General features: G+C 39.9%; 1 protein-coding gene across 1 annotated transcript; it reads left to right on the top strand.

The window, feature by feature from the left end:
- The first annotated feature begins 104 nt into the window (after window positions 1-104).
- aspm (assembly factor for spindle microtubules) lies at window positions 105-22605 on the top strand. The gene is made up of 31 exons (XM_036519886.1): window positions 105-458; window positions 1554-1697; window positions 1816-1998; window positions 2140-2194; window positions 2516-3205; window positions 3991-4092; window positions 4212-4358; window positions 4593-4832; window positions 5130-5197; window positions 5279-5420; window positions 5537-5667; window positions 6070-6245; window positions 7072-7217; window positions 8349-8434; window positions 8523-8732; window positions 9544-9748; window positions 9838-9983; window positions 10316-10444; window positions 10546-10740; window positions 11660-16450; window positions 16607-16756; window positions 17786-17952; window positions 18294-18453; window positions 18542-18751; window positions 19078-19227; window positions 19939-20130; window positions 20314-20506; window positions 20656-20810; window positions 21167-21343; window positions 21742-21914; window positions 22208-22605. Exons 1-31 carry the CDS (start codon window positions 165-167, stop codon window positions 22308-22310), a joined length of 10110 nt encoding a protein of 3369 aa, XP_036375779.1. The 5' UTR covers window positions 105-164; the 3' UTR covers window positions 22311-22605.
- Window positions 22606-24541: the final 1936 nt, after the last annotated feature.

Raw genomic sequence — 24541 nt, 5'->3', positions numbered from 1 at the left:
TTTTCATTGAGTGTGTTGCTTACTGAAATCCATCAAGCAGGGCTCAATTTACAGGAACAGTCGCAATGAAGTACGATAGCTAGTAAGATGCCAAGCTATGGAACTGTCAGCACTGTTTGGTAGTGTGCTAATTCCGTCTGATTTTTTAAAGGATATTTAACACCATGACCAGCTTGGTTAAGAAAGGTGATTTCTTGGACTTTAGTCCAACAAATCTTCCTTCGAGGGACTTTTCACGCAATGACACCAACAAGGAAAACAACAAGTCGCTAGCAGTATTAAGTTTGGTGCAGTTTTCACGACCTCCCTTCGTTAGTTTTGGAACCGTACGGCTGGGATCGTCCAAATCGGCAGTTTTATGTATTGAGAATCCAGTTGATGTTGCGACGGAAGTTAAAGTTGACAGGGTTGCTTCGACCAAAGGATTTTCTGTTGAACAAACACGATTCATAATTGAGGTAAGACAGACTCGCCAGCTCAAGTTGACGTTAACTTGCATCATCTAACTATGGTCATAGCTAGCTAGGTATCTTGGTCGAACAGTTCGCAATGCACAGGCTTAGTTAGTATCTAACTTTGATCTAGATGTCTACACCACACGGCCATTGCTAACTATCTCGCTAACTTAGCTGATGTTTTAGTAGGGGTAGTCTTAACTTTACCTTCATGACATGGCTAAAACAGCTAGCTTCGTGCAAGCGCATTTCTTAACGATATGCTCCTTAAATTGAAAGTATAGATAGTTTAAGTATTAAGATACTATTTATAATAATAATAATAATAACAACAATGTGTTATCGTTTGGTAGATTAAGTAACGTTAGCTTTGTTAGATAATTTAAGTGGTTTTGTTTTTGGTAGCTGTGTGTGCCCAGAGTTAGCTGGCTTAGTATCTCATAACACGTTGCTCTCTAACGTTAGCTAACGTTACCGTTATTGGGCCGACCTTGGTGTTGGCTAGCAAGTCAGTTATTTGACTACGCTATAAATCTTGAAATACCCTAAGTTAGACATTTCACAACTATCTGAAAGCTTGTTAGTCTATGAAAGCCCCTTTTCACTTGTTTTACCAATGTGTGAGAAGTTTGTATTTCTGTTCAAAATTCTGCATAACTTGATTTTTGTAAAAAAAAAAAAAAATGTTTTGAGGAAGTAATGCATATCTAATAAACATAATCTATGGTAAGATATTCTCCTTTAAGGTATCACTCGAAGTCAATCCTGCAGATACGGCCGCCTGGGAGAAATTGTGTCTAATATTGTTAAGCAAACCGAGAAGAAATTACAGCATTTAATTAACGCATAATATTTTTACACTACCACGAGTATGTGATGAATGTTGTAGACTAGAGAACAGATGGTGTAACTCAATTGATTGGATGTATTCCTGTTGTCTGCAGCAGTATACTTGGTTACAAAATGTGAATAACATGAATTCTTGAACCACCATATACCACCTGCAGTAGATGGCTGATGAAGTGGTTTTTGCATTAGTATATGTTGTTGTGAATTTATCAATTGTGAATGAATGTTTCCTTCTGTATGGTGACACAGCCTGAAGAAAGTACCTGTATGACGATAACCTGGACACCTGTGGAGGAAGGAAATGTCAGAGAAGTGATCACTTTTATCGCAAATGGAATTGCCAAACACCAAGCTATTTTGCTTGGTAGAGCAGAGGCACCCAAAAAGAAAAAGGTAATTTTAAGAAAGGCGGTAAAAAGTAGTCTATACCCAAGAAAGCTATGACACTAGATCAGCAAAAACTGAAGTCCAAACATAATCTTTGATTTGCTCAAATGCTTTTGTCTTTCAGAAAAGTTTATGGGATTCCATTAAAAACAAGAAACCAGTAGAACGTTCTGCACCCTTTAAGGACAAGAAAACCGACTCCTCTGTGAAAAAGGCTGCCAATAAAACATTCCATGTATCTCGACAACCGCAGTACAAGAAAGAGAGAGTGCGAAGCCCTCTCAGATCTCAGAATGAAAACCCAGTGGTCAGAGAGAGGGTGCCAGTTCCATCATACACCATTAATAAGGAGACATTTGTTCAACAGAGGAACTGCACACCTGTTTCACTGCAGAGGTCCGAAACAAAGTTAGCACCGACTAGAATTGAAGGTGTTGCCCCTTCTCAGGTGGAGTCACCTGTTGTCCTTCTTGTTCCAGCTGGCAAGCTTTTTGATAGTGGAGGTACTGCAGAGAATGCCTGTGCTGTAGATACAGTGTGCATTTCTGATCATAAAGCTACCACCAGAGTGTTGAATAGAACTCACTCACCTGTTTCTACCCCTGAACATGGTGTAAACCTGTTCATTCCACAGATTCATTCTTGTCAAAGCCCAGTCATTGATGATGGCCAGGTTGCCTCTGTTGTAACCCAGACCTGTTTGCCAAGCACTCCAGTTTTGTCTGTGAAAGAAGCTTTGGCAATTATTCAGTCAGATCTAACTGAGGTGGAGGGAGCAAGCCCTCCAAATGCATGCTCAAGTTTTGATTTCTCTGATTCTTTAGAGTCAGTGAAAGGAAATGGTTGCACTGACCTGAATTCTGTTGGTCCTGATGAAGTAATTGAGCCAAAAACACCCTCAGAAATTTCCTTTGAGCTAGAGGCTGTAAAACCAAGGTTGACCTTCTTTGTCAAACCCAGCCAAGTGAACACATGTGAAAGTGAAGCAAAAGATGAGGTTCTGAAATCCAGTAAAATTCCATTTACATCCACTACTGTTACAAAAAGCAAAGGTGGCTCTACTCAGGAAAGTAATTCCAAGGGCAGGAAAACAAGGACTTCAAAACGTCGGCTTTTAGAGAAAACTCTGGAATTATCAGACAGTCCTGCAAGATCCAGTCTACCCGGGCTGAATGATGTTGGTTGTCTTCCCGTCATTGACTCAGATGCCAGCCTTGGCACTCACCCTGAGTCTGTTCACTCGCCTCTGGTTGTGATGCCATCTAACTTATCTCCAGTCAGGTTTGCTCTCAAAGACAATTGTCCAGTTTCCATTCCACCTACCATGGCTCAGCTGGATTTGTCTCCAGTGGTGGCAACCCCTTCCTGTTTGCCTCAGACTTTGGTCCAGTTGGATTTCACTGTGGTAACTTCCCGACATCAGTCAAAAGTGTCATCTTTGATGCTTCAGCCGGATGAATCTCTTGATGGGAAAACCCAGTGCAGACTGGCAGTGAATGCTCACTCTCAGTCAAGTACCAAAAAAAGAAAAAGTGATGAGTTTTTAAAAGAGAATTCAGAGAAGACAAAACCATTCCAAGTGAAAAGGAGCCGAGCGTTTTCACTGCCTAAAGAGCCCAAAGAGCTCACAAAACCAGTTCAAGAAAAAAAGTTGCGGTCAAGGTCCGTTTCGCAAAGCCTGAACAGAAAGACAGTGGGTAAGAACATTTTTCATAATGTAGCTAGCTCTCAGTAACCAGTAATGATACTTAAAAGCAGCCTTTTAGAATTCATATTTTTAGAATTGGAATATTTGGGAGCTTACAAAGGATGTAGACATTTACATTTAGTGTACACAGTACCACCCATATTACTTTCATTTATGTTAAGTCTGTTACCAATATTTATTTCAGCCCCATGGAGCTCAAATTCTGCTGCATCCGCGTCCAGAAAAGCCTCAAAATCCGTGGGTGTGGCCCAGTCCAAGCCATTATCAAAACCCGATCAGAGGGGTAACAAGTGTTTTTTTGTTACATTTGTAGTTACTGTCACTCTTCGAATGCAATTTTTCCAACAATTGTGTTGAATTTATAATGGTCATGAATGAGAACTGGATTGTTGACTGGTTTTTAATTAATAGGCATTACTAGCTTCTGTTTGTTTAGTACCTGTAATATTTGCCTGAATGCATGTTCTTTTTTTAATGCAGCATGCATTTTCTTCTTTTTAGTATCATAGCTAGAAAGTGCATTCAGGGTTAATATACATTGCTTTTTTAAAGTCGAAACAAGGCAAACCAATTTATGTATTTTAATTTCAGTTCTACAGTCTTTGAAATCATTTGGCTCCTCATCTGTCAAGACTGCTAAGGTTGTAGCAGTGGCTCAGTCACAACTAACCTTTATAAAGCCAGGACAAACAGGTAACACTTCAGTCAGGTACATGCAGGGAATGTTGTCATCTGTTCCCAACAGTTGCAAAGATTTTTACTTTTGATATTTGATATTTACTAAATGATATTTACAATATCAACCCTTACAGTGATACCAAGACATCCATTGCCTTTTGCTGCCAAAAACATGTTCTATGATGAACGATGGATTGAAAAGCAAGAGAGAGGATTCACATGGTGGATAAACTATGTCCTTACCCCTGATGACTTCAAAGTCAACACAGAAGTCACAAAAGGTAATGCAGTTCAGGAGGTATAGTTGACTGGATAACTGAATATAGAGAAGAAAACATCTGTACCACTTGTGTTCATAAATGTAAGATTTGCTTTCATTTCCCTTATAGTTAAGTTGTGGAGAAGTTGCTACTGCTGTGATTTTGTTGGACTTTGTTGTTTTCACAGCTGAAAAAATACCCTTATTTAGATAATGATGTTGACATTCTACATTGTTGTCATTTTCCTGTGTTTAGTGAATGCTGTATCATTAGCAATGGGAAGTGATCAAAAAATGAGCATTCCCAAGGCACCAACAAAAGAAGAGATGTCATTTAGAATGTACACGGCACGGCGTCGGCTTAACTGCCTCCGTAGGGCTGCCTGTCAGCTCTTCACATCGGAGGCCATGGTGAAAGCCATCCAGCGTCTAGAGCTTGAAGTGGAGGCCAAGAGGCTGTTGGTGCGTAAGGACCGGCATCTCTGGAAGGACATTGGTAAGTCACTGAACAATGTTTTAATCTGTGAAATGTGACGTATGTAATCATATAACACTCATATAAGTTTAAGCATGGCTTGAGTACCATTTAAATCAAAGCAAAATTAGCACATTCAAGGGTGTGCGTGCGTGCGTGTGTGTGTGTGTGTGTGTGTGTGTGTGTTTTATCTCCATTGCTTCCTCCCTGTTGTATGTGTTTATGTGTATACACAAACACTCACACACACACACATAAAATCAATAATGTATGTGTATATTCTCTCTTACATTTATTTTATATTGTTTATACTTGCAGGAGAACGGCAAAAAGTTCTGAACTGGCTTCTGTCCTACAATCCTCTTTGGTTGCGGATTGGACTTGAGGTACTGATTTTTGGGTTACGCTCGCATACATTTCCTGAATCATACTTGAATGTGGGCTCATCACATGCCCTTTTTCTTCAGACAATTTTTGGGGAGTTGATACCACTGGAGAGCAACGGTGACGTGATGGGATTGGCAATGTTCATTCTTGGACGTTTGCTGTGGAATCCAGACATTGCGGCTGAATTCAGACATCACAAAGTGCCACACCTGTACAGGGATGGTAAGGAATAAGCCCAGCACACATTCTTATGCATCATCCAAGCATATACCACCTTATTGTGCAAGACTATACACTGTAGTATATGCTGTCAACATTTGTTTTGCTCTGTTGCATAGGGCACGAGGAGGCACTTTCACGTTTCACGTTGAAAAAGCTGCTCCTGCTTGTGTGCTTTCTTGACAAAGCCAAAGAATCCAGAATGATTGAACATGATCCTTGTTTGTTCTGCATGGATGCGGAATTCAAGGTAATGCTTCTTGTCCTTTTCTCACCCTCTTTTTTTCCCTCTTCTTTCTCTTAAGTTGCTGTTTGTTAAGCTTATTTAAGAAAATCTGTGAAAGTAAATCTGAGCCACGTCTGACACCTTTCAGAAGAAATAAAAAGTCTCTCACAATGGGAGAGATCAAAGTCTGACATTTTCACAAAGAGATTTTAGAATAAGTAGCCCTTTGCACTGTGCACAATACCAGTTTTCAGGTCCCATTTTATAAGGAGTAGTTGGTCTATGATATTTAAGTAAAGTTTGTGCTTTTAAAATGAAATCAATTTCATTAATCAACAATGGAAGTGATGAGAATGAGTGGACAATCTCTAAGGGTTGTTTGCTTTACATACAGTGCTATGTTTGATGTTAATCTTATCTTTGCAGACCAGTAAGGATCTGCTGCTGGCATTTTCAAGGGATTTTCTCAGTGGTGAGGGAATTCTGTCTCGCCATCTGGGGCATTTGGGATTTTCGGTCTCCCATGCCCAGACACCACTGGATGAGTTCAACTTTGCTGTAAAGAACCTGGCTGTTGACTTGAAATGTGGGATCCGTCTAGTGTAAGTTTTAGTGCTTTGTTACCATTTCCTTTTTTGTCAAAACTAACTGTCAGGTACAGTAGTTCTGCTTTCTTATTGAAAGATTACGTAAAAGAAGTTCTGCTCACTCATAAAAAAGTGTCCATTAAACACCATCCATGAAAAATATACTGTATTAAATGAATTAAAATTTGTGAGGGGAAAGTAATCTTGTAAAATCAGCATCACAGAAAATATTTCAGCCCAAGCAGGCATTCATCTGTACTTTTTAAAGTGAGACAGTAACACTTAAAATAGGTTCAATTCCATCAATTCCTTCTCTGGTTGCAGGCCAGTATGTTCTAGAGGGATTTTTTTTTAAGAAAACCTTTCTTAAAAATGAAAATGTGATGTTCATGGCAGGTGTAAATTACTTGCATGCATTATTGAGCATTCAAAGCAAGAAACGGTGCTAGTTTTAGCATTAAAATTTTTACAGTTCTCGTGTCTTTGATAAAAAGTAATATTGTTAATATCTTATATTGTGGGCTATTATGGGTTACAATTAAGGATATTGAATATTCCAAGATTTAATGTGTGTGTGTGTGTGTGTGTATTGTAGTATTTCTTTAGAATATAGCTGAGGTTTTGAAAGGATGTTGTTACTGTTGTATATCAAATAAAGGAACTGAAATTATGAGAGAGAATTCTAATCTCCAACACAAAGGTAAATGAATCCTGTATGCAGTGCAATTAAGAAAAATCAGATGATCATTTAAGTGTTGTCTTTCAAAGCACCACCCTGCACATTGCAGGTATGGTTCTTTTGTAACTGGATGCACAGGTCAAGTTTTCTTCTTATTTATAGGCGAATCATGGAGCTTTCCACCCAGGACTGGAGCCTGTCCCGCAAACTGAGGATGCCTGCTATAAGTCGTCTTCAGAAAGTACACAATGTGGAAATCGCCATGGAAGTGCTGAAAGCAAAGGGTGTTGATCTCAAAGATGAACGTGGTAAAGACAGTGTTTTTGCTTTGTTTGTAACTGAACTGTCTTGGTAATGTCTCAGTAGGTTGTGTAGGAGAGTATCTGATATCTTGATGTCTTTCTTTCCAAAGCTCCCATATTATTTGTAAATATTATTTAAAAAGGAATGCTTTCTGAAGTTGACAGTCAAAATCTTTTGAAGTTATTGAACCACATTAGATTTTTAATTTGTAAATATAAAAAAGATCAGGAAGAATATCATCAAACCTGTAAACATGCATTATTTAGGTAAGCTCAAACTGACGCTCCTGTAGTGGAATCAGAGTTAGGCCTCACTAGAGTAGACCAAATTTAGCAAAGCATTTAACAAACACCAGATGGCAGTGAAAGTGTATTAGTCAAGCTGGAAAGGGCAATGAAAATGCTATTGAATTATAGAGCTTTCTCTAAACTTGGATGACTGTGTTTATGTGTAGGGCTGTGTCAGTCATGAAATTTTATTTGGACATTTTAAAATGAATAACACCCTAATAACACATATAACCATACATCTTTAAGGAAGAGCCATTTATTGACAATGAACACGCTTAAATAAAACTAAAAGCCCTGCATTTTAGGTTTCATAAACCAAAATAAATTGCACATAAAGTTATAGCAATGAATAAATGGACATCAATGAAATAGACCATATCCAAGTCTCTCATAGCAATAGCCTGTCCTATTCCTTTTTGCTGGCAAGATTGCAAGCAAAGAAAACTAGCATGTTGACTTTGTCTGGTTAAGATGATTCACTGGAGTGACTGTGTTGCCAGCCGTACTGAACATTCTGAATCTGCGCTTGTTGCGCAAATGCAACAAATACTTTCTGGCCAGCTTGACCATGAAAGGGACTTCTGCTTGGTTGTCGCAACACCACAGCCCCTCTGTGTCTGTGTCTGTTTATGTGCATGCTTATGCACTGTGTGTGTGTGTGTGTATGTGTATGTGTTTGTGCATGTTTGTTGTGTATGCGCGCATGTGTGTGAGACAGGCAACTCTGTTAGGATGTGACTCTAAAGAGCTAAAATGATGATTCAGGTATAGGTATATAAACTTTGTGAAGCGATATAGGTAAAGAGTTACAAGCTGCAATTTGCATGTAAAATTCAATATTTGCAGGTAGTGCTATTGATGCCAGAGATATTGTGGATGGACACCGAGAAAAGACTCTGTCCCTGCTGTGGAAAATCATCTTTACCTTTCAGGTATTCATACAGTTCCATACGTTGTATTTTACTTAAAACATTCTCAGCCTGATCTTCGTCTGATCTGTAGAATTTGCTCTGTGTCTAGGTTGAGGTTTTGCTGGATGAAGAACAGCTCAAAGAGGAGATCTCTTTCCTCAAACGAACATGGAGAACCAAGCAGAAAATGGCTGCTCTGAGGGCCAATCAGGATGTGGCAGTGAAGCCTGTGCAAAGACCTTCATTTGAGCACAGCAGCACAAAAATAACACTACTGATGGACTGGGTCAATGCAGTCTGTGCATTTTACAGTTCAAAGGTTAGTAGTTTTTTTGTTTGTTTGTTTGTTTAGTTATATACTCAGGGGGTTTGCAGAGGACACGTTACCTGCATAGCTTAGCTGTTTGTTAAACTGTAAATGTGTGTGGTTAACATGGTTCCCACGGGTCATGGAAAACCTGGAATGTCATGGAAAGTCAGGGAATGCAATAAGTGTATTTATTCTTGAAACTCAGATTCACATTCACATTTTATTATCATTTAGAAGTAAATAGACTATAAATATAAAGCCAAAACTAAATGCAAAAAATTAAATAATAAATGCTTACTCCTGTTTCGTTTCCCCTGCTCAGCCGCTGTGCGCAGTGCAATAAACTACAGACTTTTAGTTACAAAATCACCAAGTTAAAGTAAAATTGAATATTATGTGGGATATTATGTTTTTGTATCTGTTAAATATTATGAACATAATTCCAATGCGTCAAATTAGTTCCTACATTTATTATTGAAATATTTATTTGGTTACTTAGAAAATCATGGAAAAGTCAGGGAATGGTGAATGAGCCCAAGAGTGGGAACCTTGGGTATTATAAGCCAGAAATGTGTATATTAATTTTAGTGTAAGGTTTCATAAGGCAACTGTTTTTATTGTTTGAACAAAATGTAGACTAGCATACAGTTAACTCTGCCTATATTATGAAATTGAAAAATCAAAAAGGAAGTTCTAATTACTGTACACATCTTTAAACATGAGTTAATATCATTAACACTACTGAAGTGATACAGTGTAACGTAAGGTAATTTTGTATTGAGTCTTGTTTATGGATATGTTCTCTGTTAATTTCTTCTAGGCTGAGAACTTCACAGTATCATTCTCAGACGGACAGATTCTTTGTCACCTCATCCATCATTACCACCCTTGCCATCTGCCTTTGGAAGCAGTTCGTCAGAACACAACACAGACAGTGGAGTGTGGCCAGCGTGGCATGGTTGGCCTGAATACTTCTTCTAGCGACTCTGACAGCTCTTTTGACACTTTGACTGGGATGCGAAATGGTAATTGCCATATACGACAAACTATGCTGCTTTCTTTCCCCCTGTTTTTGCGTTAACCACACTTCCCCTCTTGATTATTTCATGAACAGGTACAGAAGCATCAGTGGATTTCAAAGAGCTTTTAGAAAATGAAAGGAGTAATTTCCAGTTGGTGAATACTGCAGTGTCTTTCCTTGGGGGAGTTCCAGCCATGATAAACCCAGCTGACATGTCAAACACCATTCCAAATGAAAAAGTAAGAGACTTCATCCTTACCTTGTTCTTACCTTTTATTGAGATTTGTTCTTGTCTGACAGACTAGTTCAGTTTGGATAGAAACAAAAGTATGAAGAGGGCTCTACAAAACATAAGTATCTAAATTATTTTAAGAACTTTTTGTTAAGGCTCATTTGTGTACTTGGGTGTGCATAATATAGCAGTTTGGTAATGACTTATTCTCGTCTTTTCTCTGTATAAAAAGGCAGAAAGACACGACAAAGGCTTTTTGGAAAACTAAAGCTTCTTTGGATGTGGTGATGAGTCGTATGTTTCAGAATCAATGACACTGGCATGTCTGGTCACTTTCAGGTGGTTACGTGCTACCTGTCTTTCCTTTGTGCCCGGCTTCTGGATCTGCGAAACGAGACAAGAGCCGCAAGGGTCATCCAAGGAGCATGGAGAAAATATAGGCTGAAGAGGGAGTTGAAGCATTTCGAGGTGTGTGTACCTGGTTAAAATATATTATGATGGATATGTGTAATTTTTACTTATATCAAGCATTTTGGTGATCGTTTTTCATTGGTGGTCCGGACTTACAGGAAAGAAACCAAGCTGCTGCTAAAATTCAGTTGGCAGTCAGGGGTTTCCTTCAGAGACGAAGACAAAAAAGACAGAATGCGGCTGCAGTTGTAATACAAGCTGTCTGGCGAGGCTATTCAGTGCGGCAACAAGTTCAACGGATACAGAAAGAGAAACTGCAGACACTCTGGGATTCTGCAGCAACGGTCATCCAAGTATGTTTCTCATTTCATAACTACCCCCATCTTGTGTGCTTGCTATGTGCTAATGGTTTTTGGGGCCTTGTTTTGATGATTTTTTTTTTTTTTTCATTTGCCACCACTTTTTATAGAGCATATTATCTGAAACTCCAGGCAAGTTTCTAAATTTGGCCAGCAAGTAGACGTTTATTACAACATCCAACTGCAGCCATATTGCTATGGTCCGGCACATGGTGAACTTAAAAGCATAGTTTAATTCAGAAATGTGACCTAACCTGACCATCTCTGGATGAGTTCAACACTGACGTAGGTCTGGGATACACTGTTTGACTACTAACATCTGAATCCCCTGAATGCTGTGCGATTGCAAATTCACAAACGTGCATGCACACGTGTGTGTGTGTGTGTGTGCGTGTGCGCGTGTGTGTGTGCAGGTGGAGAGATTTGTGTGGTATTATTATCCTGTCTCCTTGCCTATCAGGCAAGAGATGTCCATTTTTACTGTTAGCTGGTAGTTTGCTGTTTAGTATTTACTTGCTAGGGTGGCTGAGGTGCTGAAGCTGTTTCTCTCCAGTAGTGGTCTTTTTTGCTTTGAAGAAAGTGCCGGTGCTTGTAACTGGAATTGACAGTGCAAAGTTAGCTTGAAGAAAAAGTAGTGAAAATCCACAGAAGAGCTTAAAAGTAGTCTTGAAGTATAAAGGATTTAGGACTGCAGTTCCCTTGTAGCAGGTTTGTTGAATCAAACAAAATGATGCATTTGCAGACAGGTACCTTTGTCAGAAAATATGCACAGAGTGCCCATAAGTGTACAGTTACTTTACCACTGTACTTCCACCCATGTTGTCTGTTTGATGTCTGCCATTGATTGGGCCTGTTGGTTTTAAAAGGCATGGAAAGTTGTCTGTAAATCTTCTCTCTAAATCTGATTCTGCAGGCACAATGGAGGAGGTATTCTACTCAGAGAAAATTCCAGTGTTTAAAACACCATACCGTGTTGATGCAAGCCCGTATCCGGATGAAGATTGCAGTGACTGCCTACAGAAGAGTCCAGTGGGCCGCAAGAACAATTCAGAAACACAGAAAGGCCTGTCTGTTGGGAAAAGAGGAACATCAAAAATATCAATCTTTGAAGTACTCTACCATCAAAATCCAAAAGTGCTATCGGAGATGGAAGACTCGGACATGGATTAAGAAGGGCAATGCAGCCACTGTGGTACAGAGGGCATTCTGGAAATGGCAGGAACGAAAAAGGGCTCAACAACATTTTGCCGCTGTAAAGATCCAATCATGGTACAGGATGCGCAAATGCCAAAAACAGTACAGAAATGTCCAACAGAAAGCAATTTGTATACAGGCGTGGTACAGAGGTTGTAAAGAGAGACGCAACTTCCAGTTTTTAAAACTAAAACACTCTTCTGCCATAGCCATCCAAAGAGCATTCAAAACCAACATTCTCAGGAGAAGATTTCAAGAGATGAAACGAGCTGCAGTTACAATTCAGCGTTGGTTTAGGTCCTGCAAGCAAAGAGAGAGGGAGAAACATCAATATCTGAAAATGAAACAAGCAGCGATTACTTTGCAAGCAGCCTTCCGTGGATATTCGGTGCGCAAATTTCAGAAGGAACAGCACCTTGCAGCAGTTGTGATTCAAGCAGCTTTCAGAATGTTTGTAGCACGAAAGCGACATTTGTCTTTAAGAGCAGCAGCGATTGCTGTCCAGCAGCGATTTAAGGCTAAGCTATTGGGTAAGACTTTGAGAAAAGAATATCTGAATCTAAGGCACTCCGTGGTGAGACTTCAAGCTTTGTGGAGGGGAAGAGCTGAAAGAAAGAGGATTGAAGAAATGCATAAAAGTGCTGTGTTGATACAATCGTGCTTCCGTAGGTATGCGGCACAATCACAGTTTAAGCTGAAGAGAAGGGCGGCACTGGTGCTACAGAGATATTATAGAAACTACAGCTCGGGAAGGAAAGTGCGGTTGCAGTACACGCGGATTAAAAAAGCTGTCCTTACTTTGCAAGGAGGATTCCGTGGCATGAAAGTGAGGCAACACCTGAGGCGTCAGCACAGAGCAGCCACTTTAATTCAGGCCGCATATAGAGCATCCGTTTGTAGGCGACGATTTTTGTCCCTCAAAAGTGCAGCAGCTGTGCTCCAGCAACATTACCGGGCACACCTGCTCGGCCAGTCGCAGCGACAGCACTATAGTTTGCTGCGACAAGCTGCCATAATGTTACAGTCTGCGTATCGGGGCTCCAAAGAGAGAAAGAATTTAAGAAGAATGCAGCAAGCAGCAACAGTGATCCAGGCACGCTTCAGAAGGCACAAAGCACAGGTCACATATCGTGCGGCCAGGTGTGCAGCATCTACAATACAGCAGCATTACAGAGCTTATGTCAAAGGAAAGCTTACGCGTGAGCGTTATTTGCAGATGAGAAAATCGGCTGTTGTCATACAGTCTGCATACAGGGGTATGAAAGCTCGCCTTGAAGTCCAAATAATGCACAGGGCAGCAACAGTGATTCAGGCACACTTCAGAAGGCACAGAGCACAGGTCACATATCGTGCGGCCAGGTGTGCAGCATCTACAATACAGCAGCATTACAGAGCTTATGTCAAAGGAAAGCTTACGCGTGAGCGTTATTTGCAGATGAGAAAATCGGCTGTTGTCATACAGTCTGCATACAGGGGTATGAAAGCTCGCCTTGAAGTCCAAATAATGCACAGGGCAGCAACAGTGATTCAGGCACACTTCAGAAGGCACAGAGCACAGGTCACATATCGTGCGGCCAGGTGTGCAGCATCTACAATACAGCAGCATTACAGAGCTTATGTCAAAGGAAAGCTTACGCGTGAGCGTTATTTGCAGATGAGAAAATCGGCTGTTGTCATACAGTCTGCATACAGGGGTATGAAAGCTCGCCTTGAAGTCCAAATAATGCACAGGGCAGCAACAGTGATTCAGGCACACTTCAGAAGGCACAGAGCACAGGTCACATATCATGCAGCCAGGTGTGCAGCATCTACAATACAGCAGCATTACAGAGCTTATGTCAAAGGAAAGCTTACGCGTGAGCGTTATTTGCAGATGAGAAAATCGGCTGTTGTCATACAGTCTGCATACAGGGGTATGAAAGCTCGCCTTGAAGTCCAAATAATGCACAGAGCAGCAACAGTAATTCAGGCACATTATCGCAAACATGTACAGTTGTCAAAATTTCAAAAACTATGTTGGGCAGCATCTGTTGTCCATCAACGGTTTAGAGCAAATCAGAAGAGGAATGCAGAGGTCTGCAAATACATTGCTATGAAAAAAGCTGCAGTTTGCATTCAATCTGCTTACCGTGGAATGCGAACAAGGAATCAACTAAGAAAGATGCAAAAGGCAGCTGCAGTAATTCAGAGAAGATATATAGCTCACCGGGAGCACAAGCGGTATCTTGCTATGAAGGGGGCTGCTGTTAAAATTCAGCAATGGTACAGGGCTCTTGTCATTGGGAGGCTGCAACAGAAGAGGTATCGTTCTTTGCTTGCTGCAGCCATCGCTGTTCAAGCCAGGTTCAGAGGAATGAAAGTCAGGAAAGAAATTCAAAAGAAACATCAAGCAGCCACTGTGATTCAAGCAGGTTTTAGAATGTACAGAACTAGGATGCCTTTCAAAGCACTGAGGTTAGCTGCAACCATTTTACAGAGACGCTACCGGTCCCATCTAAAAGGAAGAAGAGAAAGGGAACGTTTCTTGAAGTTGCGTCAAAATGCCATAGTGATCCAGTCAGTTTTCAGAGGTAATCGGGCAAGGAAGGAGACAAGAAGAATGCACTCTGCTGCCACTGTGATTCAAAGCCATTTCAGAAGGCACCAGTGTCAAATGCATTACAAGAAGGTGAAGTGGGCTGCTATGGTTGTGCAACAATGGTACAGAGCCTGCGGAGTGAGAGATGCACTAGTGCAGGAGTACAGGTCAAAGAAAACTGCTGCCGTTGTAATCCAGAGTGCTTTCCGTTCCTACAAAGCAAGGCAGCAGGTTAGTAAGATGCATGAAGCTGCGACAGTCATCCAGAGAAAGTTTAAAACATTCAGGGAAAGGAAATGCTTCTTGTCACGTAGGGCAGGTGCTGTGCTCATCCAGCGAAGATATCGAGCTTTGGTAGCAATGCGAAGACAACACAAAGAGTATCTCGTGAAACGCAATGCATCCATTGCCATACAGGCGGCTTACAGGGGAATGAAGGTTCGACAACAATTGCAGAGGGAACACAAAGCCGCTATAATTATCCAGGCCCAAGTCAGAAAGCTCTTAGTCAGATCATCCTACAAAAGGCTGCAGTGGGCCACCAAAGTTGTCCAGTTACGTTACAGAGCCAACAAAATGATGAAGGCAGAAGTCCAATCATTAAAAGAAAAGAAGAGGGCTGTCATCACGCTGCAAGCTGCTTTCCATGGCATGAAGACAAGACAGCATATAAGACAAATGCACAAGGCTGCCAGTGATATTCAAAGATGTTTCAGAGCACACAGGGCCCGTAAACAGTATATTTCCCTGAAATCGTGTGTTGTGGCCATTCAACGAAGATATCGTTCCATAACTGATGTTAGACGACAGAAAGAGCAATACCGTCTCTTGCGCTCTGCCACCGTAACCTTGCAGGCAGCCTATAGAGGTCACAGAACAAGGAAGGAGATCCGACAAAAACATGCAGCAGCTACTGTGCTCCAAACAGCTTTTAGGAGACATAGAGAGGTGGTAAAATTCCAAGCAATGAGATTCTCTGCTCTTGTCATTCAGAGACAGTACAGGGCATATATACAAACCAAACATGACCGAGAGAAATTCTTGAGATTAAGAACTGCAGCTATTACTATTCAAGCAGCAGTACGGGGGAAAAGGGTTCGACAGAACATTGCACAGATGCATAAAGCGGCCATAGTCATCCAAACCAGTTTTCGAATGTGCAGGCAGCGGGCAAGCTTCAAAAGGTTACGCTGGGCAGCTTCCCTTCTGCAGCAGAAATTCCGAGCTAGCAGACTGAGAGACTCTCATGTGATGACATTCCAACAACTGAGGAAGGCTGCGGTTTGCATCCAGGCTTCTTTTCGCGGCAGGCAAGCGAGGCAACTGGTGAAACAAATAAGAGCTGCTCGGAAAATTCAGTCGTATCTGAGAATGAGTGTGCAACGCCGTCAGTTCTTGCAGCAAAAAGCTGCCTCTGTAGTTATCCAGTCTGCCTTTAGATGTCACCTTGCCAGAACCAGGTACACAAAGATGCGATCCTCCTCGGTGGTGATCCAGAGATGGTACAAGTCATGTCGTGCGGCCCACAAACAGAAGGCTGAATACCATGCTCTCAGGCATGCAACAGTGACGCTGCAGTCAGCTTTTCGTGGAATGCTGGCAAGGAGGCTAGCCAAATGGAAGCGTGCGGCGGTCAAGATCCAGTCAGTGCTGCAGATGGTCAGGCATCGCAAGAAGTTTTTGAGTCTGCGGTCCAGTACAATCAAGCTGCAGGCACATTGCCGAATGTGGGTAGCAAGGAGACGATTTGTGAAGTACCAGACAGCAGCTCTTACTCTGCAGAAACACTTCAGAGCTCGGCAAGCAATGAGAGAGCAGAGATCCATTTACCTAAAGACTTTGAAAAGTGTTCAGATTCTTCAGTCAAGAGTGCGTGGACACAATGAATACAGAAAATTCCAGAAGTTGAAGCGGAGTGCAGTTACCATTCAGGTAATACCTACTTTGTCACTGTGGACTAATTCATGCAGTCAGATTGTAGAAGCATAAACCTCAAATAAGTTCTAACAATAATAATGTGTTAAAAGCTCATGTTTTTACCCAAATTTACTTGAGTTTTATGTGTTTTACACATTGTTGTCTTGACAGGCCTTTTATCGTGGAATGGTGGAGAGACGAAAATTTCAACACCAGAAGGCCTCCATTGCCAGAATACAGGAGTATTACAGGTCGTATTTACTCTGCAAGAAGGAAAGGGAGAAGTATCTGAAGATTAAGAAATCGGCTATTCTTATACAGGTAATATTTAGATACAGCTTTGTATGGCCACACGATATAGCTTGAACCATTTTACACTTTCTTGTATTCTTTCTCCATATTTTCGCTATCACCATCATCTTACGTTTTTTGCCCATTACATCATTGCAAATCACCCAGTACCTTTAAGATTATTTCTCACCATTGGTATTGTAAAATGAGGCATTGCTGTGTTATGCTTAAGAAAAATAAATGTCTGTGCAGCTTTTTGCACCACGTGTGTACAGGTTTGACTAGGAGCAGCTACTTAGCCTGTAGAATTAATAATAATTTGACACTGCAGCAATCCATTGGGTTTACTTACTCAGCTGCTAGAGAGGTTTGGATCCTGTCAAACACGCCCCACTATATTGATGAGTTCTCATCTCAGACAGCATACTTGTCTGACTAATACAGGGCATGCTCACTAGGATTTCAGACACCGCTTGAGCTTAAGTTTTCTGAAAGTGGTGCTTTTTAAAATACGCTCCCTCAATGTGTGGAGTGATTTTCAAAATATTTTTTTCACCATTCAGTGAGTGAATGGTGAAAAATGAATCATAGTGTCTATCAGTTTACCTGCCTCCATCTGTTAGTGTATGTGTAAGTCTTTGTATGTAAGGTTGGGTAGAGTTTATTGACCGAATTATTATAGGTTCATTTAGAATGAGTTAATTGAAAGGCCACCTGACCATATGCAGTGCTGAACTAAGGTCTGGATGCATTCTTACAATCCAGATTGTATTTGCAGAAGTCCAGATCTTGTGTCAGGTCAAGGTTAGCGCTTGTGTTCCTTGGTTGGATTTTTGTCCCAGAGAAACTAAATGGGATTAAAGTCTGGTGACTGATGGCCAGCTAATGACCTCAATTCACTCTTTATTCAGTACAGTAGTGGGTGTATATAATGTGCCATTTAACAATTAATTTATAATTGAGATGTTTATTTGGTCTCAGGATTGCCAATTTCATTGTAAAATTGTTCTGATTTCTTCGTTTTTTTTTTTTTTTTTTTAACCTTGGTAACTGAAACAGGCAGCCTTCCGTGGCCTCCAAGCAAGACAGCATATCAAGGAGATACGAGCAGCCCTAAAAATTCAAGCATGGTTCAGGGGACACATGACACGCAAGAGGTTTCTCATGAAGCAAAATGCCGTTGCAACTGTCCACAGATGTATGCAAACAAGAATTCATCGGAATAGGTAATATGCAGTGAAATTAGTTGTACTGAATGTTAATTTTACAAAAAAGCAAAACTGTATGAAACGTGTTTTGTAATAATGTTTTTAAATGTTAATTTAAATGTAAGTTTAAATGTAATGCTCCACTCAAACTGACATTTACATGAAGATTTTAGTGTCATGTCTTAATTTCAGTATTCATAATATAAATATTTAGTTGAATCTGTGACATCGTTGTGTATATGGATAAAATGCATAAGGATAAACTGCATTACAGAATGAAGTGTTACATTCTAAAAAATAAGCAAGCAGCCATTCACACGCTCATGATGATACAAGAATAATATGAAAACCTTTGTTAGGTTCCTAAAGATCCGCCAAAGTGTATGCATTATTCAGAGAAGATGGAGGGAAACACATGCTGCCAGAGAATACCGGCATGACTTCCTGAAAATGAGAGCATCCGCTGTCAAAATTCAAGCGTTGTGGAGAGGTCATACTGTCAGATTGAATCTACAGAAGGTAATGCTTTTATTCAAAATAACACTCTTCTTTCCCTCATACTACCAAAGGAACACGAGTTAACACCATTGCTTTGGATTTTGCATAGGAGCAGAAAGCCGCCTGCATGATTCAGTCATTCTACCGGGGCTATGTGCAAAGGCGGGCTTTCCAACGGCTGAGAACGGCTGCCTTGGTTCTACAGAAACGTGTTCGGGTGTTGCAAAGGGGAAGAGAGCAGAGGGAGACCTTTAAGAACATGAAGACTGCTGCCATCGTAATTCAGGCATTTTGCCGCGGCTGGCTTGTCAGGCGATGGGTAAATGCAATGATTTGTGAAGACATTCATAACAAACTGACTGAATTATTCTCCAGGGTGCATAAAGTACAGGTTTTCACAAATTGTAACAATTTATTTTCTGTAACTTGTGTCAAAAACTTCTGTAACAAAACTGTAGTTATAAATAAATATATAAAATAGATCGTTTAGCAGATACATATTAAAGCAAATAAAATGCTGACACATTGTTACATTATATATGCAGATGTGTATAGCTGCAGCTTATATGCAGATGTCCATAGCTGGTCATTGTTGTAGGTATACCACTGAATGACATGCTGTGACTGTCACATTTTGTTCCATAGCTTAAAGAGGAAGCTCAAAGCAGACGGAGACAGCGCTTTTCAGCCGCTGTTTACCACAACCTTTGTGCTGTGAAGATTCAAAGAGCTCTCCGGGCTCATTGGGCCTTGAAGTCTGCTAAGAAACAGCTGCACTCTGTCATTTACATTCAGGTACACTGCAAACCTTTCAGCTAGTAGATCTGGAAAGTCTTACTTCACATTTGCCACATGTCTAAGCATTGTTGCACACTACAGTGTATTTGTAATTCGTTCAAAACGGGCCAAGTTGTTGTGGCAGACTGGATTAACTCCACAAAAGTATTCTCTGTTAAAATGCAGTTGGGGTCCATGATTACCAGTCTGAAATGAAGGGGAACATGTTATCCACAGATCAGGGCTGCAAACTCAGTGATACAGTAATTCTGAATTTTACCTAGGGATGTAATGATGGACTGCAATCAGGTTCAGATAAAACATACATATACATGGGCGGTAGTGTAGCATAGTGGTTAAGGAGCAGGACTTGTACCCAAACGGTTGCTGGTTTGATTCCCCACTGGGGCACTGCTGCTATACCATTGGACAATGTACTTAACCCGCAGTTGCCTCAGTAAATATCTAGCTGTATAAATGGATAACACTGTTAAAAAAAATGTGTAACCCATGTAAGTTGCTCTTGATAAGAGTGTCTGCTAAAATGCCAATAATGTAATGTACATGCATTTTATTAATTGCCAGAAAATTGTAGTGTACCTTAATTTTTCTTTTTTTGTCCTGGGGAATTTATTGTATGTCTCCTGTTATCAAAAGCAGTAGTCTGGTCAGAAAGCTTCAGTGACATGTGCATATATACATACATACATATATATATGTCTTTACCAGAGGTGGATCAGAGCTAAGCTAGAGAAGAGGAGATACCTTGAAAAGAGGGGAAAGGTCATAAAGCTGCAGAGATCAGTGAGACGGTGGTTATCTCGACGCAACACAGCTGCCACCGTTATCCAGCACGCTGCCAAAAAATACCTGGCCAAGAGACGAGAACAGAGGGTGCAACGTGGAATCACCAAGGCACAGGTACTCCATAAATGTTTGTTCAATTTGTGTATTGTTCTCAGTCAGGTTAGTGGGAACTCATCTTGAACAAAAACCTAAAGAGCCATGTTGTAAGACTGCTGCTCTTATGATTTTTTTTTTTTTAATATACTGTGAGGGTCATAACTGTGTTTTTGTTGCCCCCATTTTTTTTTTTCTTTAAAGGCATTGTGGAGAGGGCACTGCTCACGGAAAATCAATGATACACGAAAAGTTGTTGCCATGAGGCATCGCTTCAGGAAGGTTAACCAAGAGGCCAAAGAGGAGGACAAACTCTGCAACAAGACCACAACTGCTATTGACTACCTCCTACGATACAAGCATTTCTCTTACATTCTAGCAGCTCTAAAACACTTAGGTAAAAAGTGACTGGTTGGTCATTTCTGGGCTTATTTCAGATGTCCTTTAATCATGGATGTTAATTAGTATCTTCAAAGCTAAAATGAATTTTGTTGTAGTTTCTTGTAAAAAGAGGCAATCACTAACAATGATTTCATTTATTTTTAGAGACTGCAACCCGACTTTCATCCAAATGCTGTGAGCAGCTTGTAAAGAGTGGAGCAACTCTTGTAATATTCACTCTCATAAGGAGCTGCAATAGAAGCGTTCCCTGTATGGAAGTCATCACCTTTGCAATCCAAGTTCTTCTGAATCTGTCAAAAGTATGTACTCTAAACAAGCTGTAAAATTGCCATGTCAGTATAAGAATTGACTTATTTTCATTATGCATCATGACAGTATACACTACAGACAATATTTCCTTTTCTTCCTTTAGTAAGAAATTTGATGTTAGTGTATAAAAAGGTCAAATATTTGTTCACTTGAATGTTCTCAACATTCTATTTTTATATTTATTACACAATATCACAGACACTGTATGATTGGTTGTATTGCTTCTGTGTTGCATTTAGACAAGTCATCTACCACACTAAATTTTCAACACCTTTTTTTCCCCACTTGTGGTATATTTAAAATTTCACTCTGATATTTCACATACTTTTTGCCCTGTTTTCTTTAGTATGACAAGACAACAGAGGCTGTTTATGCTGTGGAGAATTCTGTGGACACACTGCTGGATCTGCTACAGATCTACAGAGAGAAGGCTGGAGACAAGGTGGCAGACAAAGGAGGTAGCATTTTCACAAAGACATGTTTCCTCCTTGCCATCTTACTTCAGGATGAACAGAGGGCTTCGGTAAGAATAACATGGATCATTGTATCAATTATCCCTTTCACATGTGACTTTATTTTATGCTATGTAGCGCATGTGTTATGTTACATGGTTCGGTATGTTTTCATTAGCGTTATTCAGATTCTCATAGTTTTCACCGCTGCGTTTGCAATACTTTGTAATGTTAAATCACTGTTCCATCAAAGCTAACGTTAGCTAGAATTTTTCCAATCTAGTGTTCTAATCACACCAGTTTGACTATATGGGCGAAAGCACTAATCACACTGGTGCGACCGTACGTGGGAAAGGGTTAAAAATGATTGCACTGGTTGAATTAATTTAATTAGTTGAAATGTTTTTTTTTTTTTTTTTTGTTTTTTTTTTAATTAAGAACTTGAAGATTTATTAAAATTGTTTTGCAGGAGGTGAAACGTCTTCCCAAAGCCATGGATCGAATTCGCAGTATATATCATCTCACACTTCGAAAACACAAAATGGATGCTGAAAGAACAGTGACACGGCAGAAGCTTAACGTGTCGCTCAATGGCAGCTTCTTTACCCAAGCGACCCCTCGTAAGCCAAAGCCAAAGCCAAGGTATGTCGTGCATAGATTTCATTGATTCAGTGGAATTTGAATGGTTTATCTTTTGAAGTGTTCTTTTTTGATAAATTAGTTTCAGATTTTTTTTTGTAAAGGGTCATTGTAGTTATTTTGCCTTTTTTGAAACTTATTTTGAGATACAAGGCAGCCTTATCTCATAAACTATTATGTGTCTGCTGTTTCCAAATCACTAATGGATGACGGCAAACTAAAAGGAGTCTAGCCCTTCTCTAGGTACACATGTGTGCTGCCAGTTTTCCCCTGTTAAATAAGTTGTTCTGTTCCAGATTTGCTCCTGACTGGGTCTTAAGACAAGACAAAATGAAAGAAGTACTGGATCCTCTTCGAGCAATTCAGATGGTTGCAGATGCTTTTACCATCATTCCTTAATGTGTGAAGAACCAGACGTTTCAGTAACACAAAGGATATATTTTTAATGAAGTGTCAGATTTGTATATATATTAAAAAAAAAAACTCATGAAACCTTGCATAGAGTGGACTTTAAGCTTGTAAATAAAAAAGTTATCTGATAGACTTAGTGTGGCATACATAATTTTCTGCTTGCTCTATGTCCACAAAATTAAAGAAGAGTGAGGTCCACTCAGATATCACATTTCTGTATAGGAATTACTTGTTTGCATGTGAACCTCATTCAGTGCCTCGCATTGATTCATCTGTATATTGAGTTGGCTAATAAAATTTTTGTAACAAAAATGTGCATTGTCCGTTTATCTGAGTTAATCCTCATTTCAATCTACACAAAAATCAAAGGAGACAAATGACAGTGATGATAGTATTGATACCTAAAAGGTTTGTATTTTCAAAGTGCTTTTTTTGTTCTTATAAAAGGAAATTACATTCATACACAAATTCCCTCTTGAAGTGGCTCTTAAGAAGAGGAGATCAACTCTCCCTTTTAGGGGCGGCTGTATATGTTGAGATATGCGTCAAAGTACCTGGCTGCATAAAATACACAATACATGCATACATTACAAAAGTATATACATCCATGGCTTGCTGATTCTTTGGCCCTATTTCTACATTTGCAACCCTGGTATATTTTGTTATTCTCACATTGTGACCTGTGACCAAGTACATGTGTTCTGACTGGCTGATTTTTGGGATTTGCTCATTTCCTTATCTTGACAATTCCTGGAAAAGTGTGTGATCTCACTGAAGGACACAGAGAGCATGGAGATTCACTTTACACAACCTCAATACTGTACTGCAGCTTCTCTGTACCACTCTGCTGCCAGGCGATGACTATACACCTGAAATCTACAGTATGTTTTAAGAGGCCTACATTACTCAGCCCTGCTACTTGCATTCTTAGTTTCTACCAGATACTCAAGTGACCAATTCCAAGTTTTCATCTACACGTTTCTTGCATCAATATTTCACATTTGTGTTCTGCGTCATGTGTTTGAACTTGTAATATATGTCTTTTGAGGTAACTTGATAACTTTATAACATGAATGCATCTCCATTTGATATGTATATGTTGGACTGATTACGATTCACCACAATAGCTCTTAAGTCTGATGATTCAAAGTGATGTTTTGCGAGCTGTGCCTTTTAAAAAATTTTACATTTTGATGAATAATTCATGGTTTGTAAAATGATGAACCTACAATACCAGGCACCTTCTTGAATCCTTTTTGATCCTCAGTGATGGCCCTAAAACAGGTAAGGTCTTTAAACTGTAACTTAGATCAATGAACTATAACACAGAGAAAGAAAAATATATACAGTACATTTGTCTTGTGTGATCCGATTTTAACAGGGCTGGATTTTGTAAACTGCATTTTAGAGTTTGCATTGGTTTATTTGAAAACTAATGAATCAAGCAATTACTTTATCAGAGGTGCCTAAATATGGAGAGCATCACATGTTCACATGAAAATTATGATCAGAATAGTGGATAAAAAAGATGTTCTGGTAGGGAAAGCTGAAACAAGTCTGCGTAAAACAAATATGCTAAAACTGACCTCAGTCTTTGAACTGTTTTTAATGTACAAAAGCATTGGTAAGTGTTTACTCTGAAAAAATCGATGAGAACTATTCACAGTATAAACAAAGAATTGAACTGAGGTTTGGTAGGTCAATGAAATACAGAACTTGCCTTCTACAGGTGTATTACAAAAGTGATCTGTGGACATATTGTGAACAGCCTGATGAAGCAGGTAATTTGAGCTGGTGTTATGTCTCACTGTTCATAGAAAGTTCATAAGGAAGCTTAACAACCCTGACACTGGAAGGCTGTAATGTCTACTGGTTTTGTTCCATGCACCAGCTGAGCTGCATTGTGACACTGTTGATACATGTGAGATAGAGGTAGATGTATTATTTAACAGAACACCTGCTTTCCTGAATGGTATTTGTGGTTTTGTTTTAGTGAAGGTATTCTATAAAACATCTGAAACTTGCTTGGTACAGTACTAAATTCAGTAAATCCACTGGGCCAGCTATTACAAATATATGAACAGTGTTGAAGAAGCCATTTGCAAATTCAGTGGCATGGTTAAAATTTTAAGAAAACAAAAAACCTAAGTGAATTAGTTTTGCACTGAGTAATGCAATGTGAACTGTGATCCTAGAGCTGATATAAGGCACATTACCAG

Source organism: Megalops cyprinoides, chromosome 2, assembly GCF_013368585.1.
Source record: "Megalops cyprinoides isolate fMegCyp1 chromosome 2, fMegCyp1.pri, whole genome shotgun sequence".
NCBI lineage: Eukaryota > Metazoa > Chordata > Actinopteri > Elopiformes > Megalopidae > Megalops > Megalops cyprinoides.
Note: the sequence above shows the minus strand (reverse complement) of the source record. Positions and strands in the feature narration are given on the sequence as shown.

Bases quoted from the DNA above. Each gene is read 5' to 3' on its own strand.
- aspm (XM_036519886.1), top strand. From the start codon at position 165: ATGACCAGCTTGGTTAAGAAAGGTGATTTCTTGGACTTTAGTCCAACA. The intron at 4,093-4,211 runs GTAACACTTCAG...CAACCCTTACAG, and splicing joins TATAAAGCCAGGACAAACAG to TGATACCAAGACATCCATTG. The intron at 18,752-19,077 runs GTAAATGCAATG...TTTGTTCCATAG, and splicing joins GCTGGCTTGTCAGGCGATGG to CTTAAAGAGGAAGCTCAAAG.